At 36.7% G+C, this 13,067-nt stretch overlaps 1 protein-coding gene across 3 annotated transcripts in view; it reads right to left on the reverse strand.

Moving 5' to 3' along the window:
• Nucleotides 1–13,067, reverse strand: part of SENP1 (SUMO specific peptidase 1) — a 57,173-nt gene that overhangs the window by 25,910 nt on the left and 18,196 nt on the right. For all 3 annotated transcript variants that reach the window (XM_059935770.1, XM_059935769.1, XM_059935768.1), the window contains 6 exons: nucleotides 7,332–7,435; nucleotides 6,963–7,249; nucleotides 5,367–5,415; nucleotides 1,462–1,500; nucleotides 526–610; nucleotides 139–294 (listed from right to left, as the gene is read on the reverse strand). In XM_059935770.1, coding sequence (XP_059791753.1) covers nucleotides 139–294; nucleotides 526–610; nucleotides 1,462–1,500; nucleotides 5,367–5,415; nucleotides 6,963–7,249; nucleotides 7,332–7,435 — 720 coding nt within the window. The remainder of the gene's footprint in view (nucleotides 1–138; nucleotides 295–525; nucleotides 611–1,461; nucleotides 1,501–5,366; nucleotides 5,416–6,962; nucleotides 7,250–7,331; nucleotides 7,436–13,067) is intronic.

Consider the following 13,067-nt stretch of genomic DNA (forward strand, 5'->3'; position numbering starts at 1 on the left):
TTGGTATGCAATACAAATGAAAGCAGGAGTATGCAATACAATTTAAATACCAGATTACTTTTATGTTTGAAATTTGTCCAAAGAATTCTCTCTAAACACAACACTTGCTAGTGTAGGAATTGAGAGTATATAATTTACCTCTGTGATTTCAGGAAATTCATCTTCGCTCTGCGTTAATTTATGACCTTTTTTTCCTGTTTCTTGGGCGATCGTGACAGGAATCTCCTTTTCAAGAGGCACACGAAGATGCAGTTCTACTGAATCATGTACTGAATGTTCTTGTTCCTGCAGTCTCTGAAAAACAGAGCTTCAAAATAAGTGGAATAAAGAAATCTACTATTTGTCTATGTACACTAAGTAGTACTAGCTGGAGAGACCAAGAACATCGACCACTTATCATACAATGCTATGCTATCACACTATCTTGTAATTACAACAACTTTGATCCCAAATCCAGGTAACCTTCTAAAATTAGTTTCAACCTGGATGTGCTATTCATTTATTATGTCAAAAAAATTGTTTTACCTGGTTTTGAAGCTGTAATGCCAGTGCTTTCTGCTCTTCAATCTGGCGCAATCTTTCCCGTGCTCGAGAATCATAAACACTAGTCCTTGGAAATGAAAAGGAACGTGACACAAATGCAGACCACTCTCTCAGTGTCAAGAACATTGCTGACGCACAATGAGCATTAAATATAAAACCCTCAGAGAGAAAGTCTAAAATCCTTATACTAACTTATCACTACATTTACCTTAAGACAAAGTGAAACCACATGGTGTTACTGAAATTATCCTATTTTTTTTTGATATAATGAAAATTACTAGTTTGTTGCTAAACGTGAACAAGTGACTTTTGTGTTCGTAAATGTGGAGTCCTTTTTTAAAAACATGCTTCTAAGATTATGGAGAAAGTGAAGCTTCATTCTAGAAATCCAAAAATGAAACTGAATCCCAAAGAAGAGAATAATATAAGATATCATCGAGGTTTTAGTTCAAATATTGTATTTATGATCCAGAAGAAGAAATATGGGTTTCTTTTTTTCTTTCAAAAAAATCAACTAGACCAGGGGTTTGGATAACTCAAAGTGAGTCCTTGAAACTAGAGACTAAACTTTCAGTGATTTTGCCAACTCCAGAAATAAAGATTATTCAGTAAATTAGTTTTATCAATGTGAAAATAAAGGCACTTACTTTCCTTTCTATACAATAGCTAACTTTGAAATATTTTTCCAATTCAGTTGAGCTTCAACAATTGTTACAGATTTAATAAACCTGAGCATAGATATGTCCCAACTCCAATAGAACCTTTAAAACCCAATTAACTTATAAGTTATTTTCTATATAGACAAACATAGGAAATTTTTACTGACTAAAAATAGGTAGGGTGATTGGCTAATTGATTTCTTCTAACTGAAAAGAAAGTGATAGAGAGGGAAAAATGATACCAAAAATAATAACTTACAATTCTTTGATCCACAGCTCTGCCTGGAAAAAAGTAGGACTATGGGTGGGAAAAGAAAAATGTGACAAATGAGCAGGAGACGTAAAGGAAAATCAAATATTTTCATCAAGAAAACCAATTATTTAAACAGTTTATAAAAATGCTTTACAAGTATGCAATAAATAAAAGGACCTAAATTACATAAAACAATTCTAACTGGGAAGTAAAGGAATACAAATATGAGTCATCCGCACACGTACAGTTAAAAAGATGACCCAACATTCAGCCGAGAAATTAAGTTTAGCATGCTCCTTACTTGCAAGAGAGACCAACACGATGTGAAAGAGTACATCACTTGTCAAGGCAATATATTAAGCTAGAACATTCCTCTTTCCAAATGGCTCAGATTGACAGATTTATTAATGGTTTAATAAAATCTTATGGGTTCTTGGACTTCTTGTAGGTCTACTTGAGTAAAAATACATTCAACCACATCACATTAGATACTGAAAATCCCCGCCCACAGAACAGCCCATATCAAATGGCTAATGAGCCAACGAACCAAAGCGGATAATCAGCAATACAACTCCATTCCAAAGATGAAAGGCCAGTTCTACTCCATGCAGCTCTTGCTGACAACCCAAGTGAATAATGCTTAGCAGAGTCACAGGTATGCTCTCTGTTCTAGAGCCTTTTGCTCTTCTCAGACTTTCTTGTCTCCTTTCTTATCTCCTTGCCCCTAACTGAAGGAGTTCTCATAGAACCAAATGAAAGAAGAGGGAACAGTTTTCCAAAGAAAACTTTCAGATACGTAGAACAAGTAAACAGAGCATCAAATTGCAATTTAAGAGACCAGTATCTCCTGGAGCTGCTTTGTGACCTTGAGCAAGTCACTTGCTTTCCATGGGCCTCAATTTCTGGGTTTGTAAACATGGAGATAAGAGTCCCTTTCAGTTCTTAAATTTCTACAGTCTGTCCTGTAAAGGCAAGAATAAGGGCTCAGAGATTATCCCCTTGCTCCTTAGCCTAACTTCTGAGAATTAGTATTCCCAATCATCCTTAGTTCTGGGGTTTGGTGATAAACATGCTGCTCTATTACCTCCCCACTGTCGGTAGCTACCTCCTTAACAGAGTGAACGACTGATACAACAGCCAAGAAAGAAAGTCACAGAGATCAGTGGAAGCACTGTGAGGGGCTACTTAGCGCGGGATACTAAAAACAAATGAACGTGAGAATACATTTATTGAACAATATAACAAAGTGACAAGAATCACCCAGAATTTCATGGTACTGGATCATGCTATTCAAATTTGTCTGCTCCCCTTATTAGAATATAAGCTTGATGAGGATAGGAATTTTTCTCTTTTGTATTTACTACTGTATCCTCTGCACCAAGAATAGTGCCTGACACATAGCAGGCAGTCAGTATTTACTGAATAAATAAATAATGTAAGGGCCAAACACTTCTCTTTAACGGATCAAGGTATCTGCTGGCGCAGGAAAGCAAAATGCAGAAGAAAAAGCAAAATCTGTTTGCTTTTCAGAGATTATACATTACTTCTCATATAATTGAAGCAATAATAATTACAGCTACTTAATGAGCACCTACTTAGTGCTTTATGTATAAAACTCTCTTTGGGGGGTTTTACATATTAGTTAAGCCTCACAATAATCCTCAAATTAATTAAGACTCAATATAATGTGTAATAAGGAAATATTACTTATACTGTACAGAAAAGGAAATTGAGTTCAAAAGAATAATTTGTTTTGGAAGAGCCTGGATCAGAAACTATTTATGTCCAATTCCAAAGACTGTGTTCTTTCTATTATTGTAAAGTGTCTTCTAATAAACCAAAGTATTAAGCCAAAATGGAGATGATGAGTATTTGGGCTACTCAAGAGAGTATTTCAGGCTTTCTAGGAAATTCATTTATTTAACACAGATTTATTTACTAAGTACCCATGATGTGCCATGCACTATTATGGGCACCAGGTGGTAGTGCAAAGGTACTAGTACCGAACAAAGTACAGAGATAGAAGTACTGGAAGGAAAGACTAATGCTATCAGGAGAAGCCAGAGAAATGTCCTGAGAAAAAAATAACACCTGAGTCAGATTCTGAAAAGCAAAATAAGAGTGTAACAAGTGGACACGGAGAGAAAAGGAATTCCAGGCAGAAGGGGAAGGGTTGGAATGTACAATGGCACAAAGGCATAAAATACATGGCACATTCTGGGAAATAAGGGCAGATCTTCATTGCTGGAACTTAACCGAGCGGGAATGCTGGGAGATTAAGAATAAAGAGCCAATCAATCAACCAAGCCTTGGGAGAGCAGGCTCCAACTTTGACAAACAGCATCATCCAATAAGCCTTACCCAAGACTACTTCTTGTCCATCTCACTCTTCAGTCGTCACTAGGAGAAATTCTCCATAAAGGAAAGGCAGACTCAGTACAGAACTGAAGAACTGAGAGCACCCATTACATGAAATCAAATTTTTCCCAAGAAAGAACACCTATTTTTGCACATACATGTAAAGCACTTTTATAAGTGTTTTATCTGTAAGTTAATCTTCACAACAATTCAATAGTAAGGTATTAATACTCGCATTTTATTGATAAGGAAACTGAGGTTTAGAAGAGTAACTTGTCCAAAGTTACATGAAGCCTGGAAAAGGCAAGATCAGAACCCAGGTCTAACTCAAAAAAAAAAAAAAAAAAAAAAAAAAAAAGTATAAAGAATAAAGCATCTAAACTATAAAGTCTCCTTGAGAAACTATAACTGGAGAATTTTTTAAAATATCTAAAGTTTAGAACATACAAGGGAGCTGCAAAGACACAGAGGAACTGAGATGAGAAAGAACATTTTATTATTCCTAATCTTCTCAATGGAAAACTGATACCATTATTATTCTAGCAATTGAATTGCTAAGGCCAGATATGGCAAAGACACAGCAATCTGAGTAGCAACTTATTGGATTACAGAGGAAGAAGTACTTGGTACCTCTCAGAGGGGTCAAGTTTCCTATAGAAGATCACACGTGAATTGAGACTTAGAAGATAAGAAAAAGACTACTGCCCGATAGACAAGTGGAGGGGCGAGAAGGAGAGCATGCCAGGCAGAAGGCACACAATGTGAAGGTAAGAAAATGCCTATCATCTTATAAGTCAGCATAGAATAAACACACGAAAGAATCCAGTATTTACACATGGTTCCTTCTCTCACCTCCACTGTGTCTCTCCTCAAATGTCACCTAATCAGAAACTTGCCATGACTATCCTAGATAAATAGCACCCCCAAACCCCAGTCCATATACTACCCTGCTTTATTTTTCTTTGCAGCACTTATCACCAACAGGCATGTGTTTATTTGCTTATTTGTTCTCTATCTGTCCCCCATCCCTCCCCTTACACCCCTTACAATTAGAATGTAGACTCCTTGAGAGCAGGAACTTCATTTTGTTCACTGCTGTTATCTCCAATGTCTATACTAGTACCTGGCACCCAAGAGACTATCAATAAATACTTGTTAAAGGAAAGAACGCATGATAGGAAGCAAGACTTGTGGAGGAAGGGTGTTGTATACCATACTAGGAGTTTGGGCTTGATTCTATGTCTGATAAGCCACCCTTGAGGGAGTTTAATGAATGATTAGATAAGCATTTTAGGAAGATCACTCTGCAGAATGGAAGATGGACTAAAGAACAAGGCAAAGAATGGATTAGAAAACATGGTGGAAAATGGAATGAAGAACAAAATGGAGGCTGGAGGAAAAGAGATTAATCAGGAAGTTACTGAAATAATTCAAACAACATATAAGAGAGGTCTGAGTTGAGGCCATTTTATATTACCTAGATCTTAGTGAAGAAACGGTGATTAAATAGAGGGAGAACAATATGTTAAAAATGTCCTTTAACCAAAGTTTACCTGGGAGTTGGAGTCTGGGAATCTTTCACTTTGAGTAAAATCACAGAGTCTAAACAATAAAACACAAGAGCATATCATTATTAACAAAATTCCACATGGTTGTACCTTCTAGATGTCTGTAGTTTAAGTTCCCATATTTTGTTATATTCTATTTCCATAAACATAACACAGCATAAGGATAAAGGTAAATTGGAAGAGAAAGAGAGGCAGATCCATTTTCACTGAGCCATAAATAGGGCTTAGTGAAGAGCCTGCCTCACAAATAAAGCAATCACTCTAAAAGAAAGTATATACGCCCTTCAGCATCTCCTCCTGGGCTGAGCTTGCTCCCTGTGCTTCTTCTTTCTATTCCTGGGAAACAAGAATGTGCCAAGATTTCTCAAAAGTCTTTAGTTCATGAGCTACCACAAGACTGAATAAGGTGAAAGAGGGAAGGGGAAGGAGGAAGGGAAGAGAGGGGAGGGGACAAGAAGAGGAGGGAAGGCAGAAAGAAAGAGAGCAACAGCTATGTGAGAAGTAGCAGACTCTAAAGAGTGTAAATTCTGTCATTCTAGCATTTATTTTCTATTGATAGAGGAAGAAATCATGTCCTTCTAAAGCACTATGATTAGAATCTCATTTAGAATATTTAATAAATGGTACCAGGAAAGTAATTAAACAGTTCAGTGTAGTATATTTGTTCCAGTTTAGTTGTATCTAAGCATCTGCCATACAATGCATGCTTCTGAAATTAACAGCTTTTAATAATAGTTCTCAGTAAATCACCTGACAAAATTTAAGTTTTCATGAATATGTGTAGCTATATAATGATGTCAGCAATAATTTTAATCCCCAAGTGAGAATTTTAAGAAAGTGAGGAATAGATTAAAAAAAAAACTAAATAACCTGAAGAAGGAGGGGAGAGCCTTAGAGACTGATCTAGCAAAAGATCCCTAATGTCTAACCACTTAACATAAAACTTGTTTTAAGTTACATGCCTAAATACATACCATAAATACACACATAACGCATACTTAAAGAAGGGGAAAACTAAGCAAACAAAAAAAAACTACCAGAGCAAACCTTTTAATTAACTGGAATGCTAAGAGACTGAATATTTTGGTTAGCTGAAAGTTAGGTAGAAAACTTTGTTTCCCAAACTTGCCGATGACCATTCCAAAATGCATAAACCTACTATACAGGTTTTATAAGTAGTACTTGTTTAAGAACTTCTACTTCAGTTCTTAATTGATGTTCCAAAACTTCTAGAACTTCAGAGTACTTAATTTTCATTGTAAAGTACTAGAAACAGAGACAGTACTGAAGTAATTGGGCTTAATATATTCTGACACAAGACTGCTCAGGAAGTTAATCTTTTAAATAAAATATTATAGGAAATCATTTGCATCTCCATGTAAGAAAAAAGTAAGCTACTTATTATATGCTTCATTTACTCGTGGCACAGCTAACTGAATTAAATGTATTTAAGGTATCTTGTATCTTATATCTTAATTAAGTTACATGTGTATTACTACCTTGCCTATAATTCACATGGATCCAATAAACTGTTAATTTGCTATTAGGGTTCAAAATACAGTTATACAACACCACTTTTACCTTCAGATTGTGTATTTGAAGCTGGTAAGTTATCTGGCTGATGTGAAAGAGAGTGGTGATGTTGGGGTTGATGGAGAGGATCAGAATCTTTGGATCCAAATGCAACAACATCTGGGGTATAAGATGATATGGAAAACACATTGTGGGACAATTGTTCCTGGGCAGTTAAAATGCTGGCCGATCCAGATGATGAAGTATCAGAGCCAATGATCTGGGTTGCACAAGAGTTTCCATTTTTAAACAGTGAGTCTTTCAAAGTATTCTTACTGGAACTAAGACATCGAGACCTAGCAAGAGAAGAATACAACTTCAATATCAAATAACAAAATGTCGAATTAAATTCATTTGAACAATGTTTCCGTGACTCACAAGTGTAAAGGAAAGTGTGTGGTAGGTTTGGCTACAGAAAACTGTTTCCCTGTGACCATCTGTAGCAGCTGTCTGTAAATCTCTCGTTCTTCCTCTTGAACTGTCTATAAAAGAAAAAAAAATCTTAAATACATCCAATGAGGCAAATGTTTCTCAAAGTAGTATCTAGACTCCCAGAAGCTCTGTCAAAGCTCTGGCAGCGTCCTCACGATAATTAAGAATTATGGTTCATTAATAATATTCTAGAAAATTATAAAGTATACATAAGAGGAGTTGAGTGAAGCAAATACCAGACAGTATATTTTGGAAAATTATGGGGCATATACGTAAATAACAGCATAGAGAAACTATGGGATATGAAAGCAGAAGGCCACTTTTGTGTCACTTATAGAGTGCCAGAAATAAAACATTTGAGGACCTCTAAATAGGACTCCAACATATCCCTTGACTCCTAATACCTGTTAGAAAAACCACAAGGAAGTAACCAGAACAGTGAAATGGGATATCTTGCTAAAGTTTCCTATTCTATCCAGTTTTTAAGAGTGTAAGTATTTTCCAGAGATGGTTTTCATTATTTACTTTTTTTTCCCCCTCAAGTCCCAATACTGAATTTAGGGAAAAGCACATACTATACATCTACAACATAATTCACTTATTGACTTAAACACCTACTATGCTCCAGTCACTAAGATACCGCACTGAATAAAAGGAAGTCCATGCCCTTGTGAAGCTTACATTACAGTTGAAAGACTGACAAACTAGTCAAGTAGTATGAAGAAAATTAAAGATAAGAGAATAGAAAGTGATGGAGGAGGAACAGCAAGAACAGGTAAGACATTTCTAAAAAGGTGATATTTCAATAGAAACCTAAATCAAAGGAAGAAATCAGTCACAGAAATTTATAAACAGTATTCCAGGTAGAGTCAGAGCAAATGCAAAGGCCCTGAGACAGAAATATGCTTGACGTGTTCAAGGAATAGTAAGGTCAGTGTGAATCAGAAGAATAATAAGAAATGAGGTCACTTAGCAGAGAACCAGATTACATAAGGACTTGTAACTATAATCATGGTAAAGTATCTACACTGCACAGATCCCCTGAAGCAATGGGCTGCATTCATTAAATAACATGCCCCAGTATTTTCAAAATCTTATATAGAGTTTAATACAAGCACCAATCTTCACAAAATAATTTTAATACTTTGTGCCAATGCTAGCAACATCCTACACTGTGACATTTCAATATGCACATAAGCATTTCATTCAGTTTCAAATGTTTGTTAAAAGCACAGTGAAGGGACTTCCCTGGTGGCGCAATGGTTAAGAATCTTCCTGCCAATGCTGGGGACACGGGTTCGAGCCCTGGTCCGGGAAGACCCCACATGCCGCAGAGCAACTAAGCCCGTGCGCCACAACTACTGAGCCTGTGCTCTAGAGCTCACGAGCCACAACTACTGAGCCCACGTGCCGCAACTACTGAAGCCCGCGTGCCTAGAGCCCATGCTCCGCAACAAGAGAAGCCACCGCAGTGAGAAGCCTGCGCACTACAACGAAGAGTAGCCCCCGCTCGCCGCAACTAGAGAAAGCCCATGCACAGCAACGAAGACCCAACACAGCCAAAAATAAATAAATTAATTAATTAATTAATTTTAAAAAGCACAATAAATAAAGCAATTATCTATGCAAAGGTAAAGAGACACTAAATTTTTTCTTCTTGAATCTTTTTTTGTACATAGTAAATTTCAATTACATTGTCAGTATAATGTTACTGATCTAACAAGATACACCTTGTACTGTGCTGCATGACAATTCCTTATGAGAAAGAGCTATCCTCAAATCTGAATAGTTGAGTGATCAGAAAAGGTAGAACTAGTTGAGCATTTGGTGGCAAAATAGACCCAAGAGAAAAAACAAATTTGCAATGTTCTATATGAAGAAAATAAACAACATTATTTTATCCCTTAGACATTAATATTATATTCAAGATGATGGTGGTCTTCTTTTTTAGTGTTTGTGAAGAGACTGTCTACAGTATTAAAAACCATAATTAAAATAAATGCCTCTTTATTAAAACATAAATTGGCTACTATGAAAATTCTTCAAGTAGATAATATGAAGAATGAAGCATCATTACAGATTATTAGATTGTAAGAGACATCTTTGCCAACCAACTCCACTGTGATCTATATACAGGAAAGCTGTGTTATCTGGCACTTTAATGACTGGAATTTTGAATACCCCTCAATGTACATCTTGACTCCACCTTCCCACTACACCAAGTAACCTAATCCACAATACTATGGGGTTAACAGTATGTTGTTTTCAGGGGTGGTAAAATGGAAGGAGGGAAGGGAAACCGTAAGCGGAATACCACACCTGAGTCGTGGATATTAACTCAATCATTTTAGTTCATTTTCACTGTCCCAACAAACTACATCTTAAAAAGCTCTGACTGTATTATCATAACACAGGGAGGAAAGTAAAGCAGATAAACTGGTGTAGGAGGTTACACTGCATACCAAGGGAAAATAAAGAAATATGCCCATTACTTAAAGACCTCCAGAGAACACCAAGAATTATGAGAACACCAATTTATTTGTGGTACCCTAAACACTTCAACCAAAAGGGGAAACATGAGGTGGGGGGAAGAATAAATCAGGAGCTTGGGATTAACATACATATACTACTATATACAAGATAGACAACCAACAAGGACCTACTCTATAGCACAGGGAAATCTACTGAATATTCTGTGATAACCTATATGAGAAAAGAATCTGAAAAAGAATAAATATATGTATATGTATAACTGAATCACTTTGCTGTAAACCTGAAACTAACACAACATTGTAAATCAACTATAATCCAATAAAATTTTTTTAAAAGAGACTTAAACCATAAAAAGTTAGAAACATTTCCCTCCTTCCTGATACCTCATAGCGAAATGTTTTCTTGAAATAAATTTTTATACTTAGGACTTCCCTGGTGGCACAGTGGTTAAGAATCCGTCTGCCAATGCAGGAAAAGTTAGAAACATTTCCCTCCTTCCTGATACCTCATAGCGAAATGTTTTCTTGAAATAAATTTTTATACTTAGGACTTCCCTGGTGGCACAGTGGTTAAGAATCCGTCTGCCAATGCAGGGGACACGGGTTTGATCTCTGGTCCGGGAAGATCCCACATGCCGCGGAGCAACTAAGCCCACATGTTGCAACTACTGAGCCCGCGGCTGCAACTACTGAAGCCCGTGTGCCTACAGCCCGTGCTCCGCAACAAGAGAAGCCACCCCAATGAGAAGCCCACACACTGCAACGAAGAGTAGCTCGCGTGCAGCAACAAAGACCCAACGCAGCCAAAAAAAAAAAAAAAAATTTTTTTTATACTTATAAATAAAACATGAATAAACTAAGGAGCCATTAAGCAACTCAGCTAACGCAAATTACAAGAAATCTAGATTAACTGAACGCAAAGAGTTGATTTTTAAAAATAATTTAACACACACAAAAGTCCCCCACAAATCTTTTTCCCCAATAAATATATCTTCAAAGAAAAGCTTCTGTCTGAGCCTGAACAACCTCACAGTCATTAGACAACATAAAATGAACAGAAATAAATCCATATTCCAAATAATTATCTGAACTCCTTCAAATCCCATACTTTCAGTTTAAACTGATTTATGGTTTAAAAAAGAAATTACAGAAAAAAGGTTAAGAAGTTTTCACTGTTCTACATGTTTATTTGGAAGTTACAAGAATTTATGCTTTTTTTAATGAGGCAAGGCACTTTTCTTTTTGGGGCTTCATTAAACAATAAAACACTGGGTATATTACATTTTATTTAGAACCATTTCGGACAAAGAAAGAATAGTCTAAGCAACTCTCAGAAGAACACGTAACATTTGGCTTTACCAAAAGCAAATGCAAGATGCAAGGAGGTAAGTCACTTGAGACTTCAAACATAATCCTTTTTTGGAGCATCTGGTACTATAAAGTAAAAAAAAAAATTCTTTCTACGTATATTACTTATTAAACTATTTTCTATTGAGAAAGCAAATTAGGAAATTGAGAGGAAAGGAAGCTATAATTGGATAAAATGTTAAAGGAAGTTGGCTAACGTTATGTTTCAAACCTAATAGAGGACCAAAGAAAGTTTAATAAGTATAAGGACAATTAGTAAAGTATGTTTTTTTTAAAAGAAAAAGAATAAAACCATCAGTGACATCTATAAGGCAGTCTAACATCTTAAAATGCTGCTCAATATGTAGCAGAGAAGCATGTCTGGAAGCAACATATAATTGAAAAGAAACTACTTGTGTTTTTACTATTTAACATTTCTATTGTCCCTAATATTTTTTTCTTTCCTAAACAGAAACTCTCATCCTCTGTAACAGTGCTAAGAGAACCTTCTGTGATAATAGAAATGATCTCTATCCTGTCCAATATGGTAGCCACTAGCCATATATGGCTAATGAGTACTTGAAATGTGGCTAGCGTGACTGAGAAACTACACTTTTATTTAATTTGAATTAAGTTAAATAGTGCACGTGGCTGGTGGTAACCCTACTGCAGTGGTCCCCAACCTTTTTGGCAACAGGGACCGGTTTCATGGAAGACAATTTTTCCATGGAACGGGGGGAGGGGGAGATGGTTTCGGGATGATTCAAGTGCATTACATTTATTGTGCACTTTATTTCTATTATTATTACACTGCAATATATAATGAAATAATTATACAAGTCACCATAATACAGAATCAGTGGGAGCCCTGAGCTTGTTTTCACTTGCCATTCACTGATAGGGTTTTGTGAGTCTGCAAGCAATTGATTTATTACTGTCTCTGTGCAGTCAGACCTCTCTGCTAATGAGAATCTGTATTTGCAGCCACTCCCCAGCGCTAGCATCACCGCCTCAGCTCCACCTCAGATCATCAGGCATTAGATTCTCATAAGGAGCAAGCAACCTAGATCCCTCACATGCGCAGTTCACGGTAGGGTTCGAGCTCCTATGAGAATCTAATGTCACCGCTGATCTGACAGGAGGCGGAGCTCAGGCGGTAATGTGAGCGATGCGGAGAGGCTGTAAATACAGATGAAGCTTCACTTGCCGGCCACTCACCTCCTGCTGTGCAGCCCAGTTCCTAACAGGCCAGGGACCGATACCGGTCTGTGGCCGGGGTGTTGGGGACCCCTGCCCTATTGGATAGTATCGTTCTTTAATGTTGCCCTTGAATCAGCCATCAGCCAAGTGGTGGTACAGCCACCACCTGCATATTTCCAAATTCTTCTTCCTCACGTATTATCTTCAAACCCGTTGTAAGACTCAACAGCACAGTGGTGACATGTTAATTCTGCAGATAGCTTCATATTCCTGAAGGTGTTAGACAACTCCAGCAGCAAGATTCATACACAATTCTCCTTCTTTAACATAAGCAACAGATGTCTCTTGGAGATCCCAATATTTCCATGGAAAATAACTTTTCCTCCAGCTTATAAGCTCCCATCAATAATTTTAGTCCAGGGGGGAAAAGTAACATTTTAATCTGGATTATCTGTAATATCCAAGACTAAATATCTAAATAATCTGTTGAGAGTTTCATTTAATAAAGTTTGGTCCAATATTTCGTCTTGTTCATATAATATGGGTTACTCCATATTTCTACACTACAGGTGACTTGCTTTTCACAGCAGATTATAGACCTAAAAACAACTGAGACAAAATTCTCTGCATCTCTTGTTCCATA

Source organism: Balaenoptera ricei, chromosome 10 (assembly GCF_028023285.1).
Source record: "Balaenoptera ricei isolate mBalRic1 chromosome 10, mBalRic1.hap2, whole genome shotgun sequence".
Classification (NCBI taxonomy): Eukaryota; Metazoa; Chordata; class Mammalia; order Artiodactyla; family Balaenopteridae; genus Balaenoptera; species Balaenoptera ricei.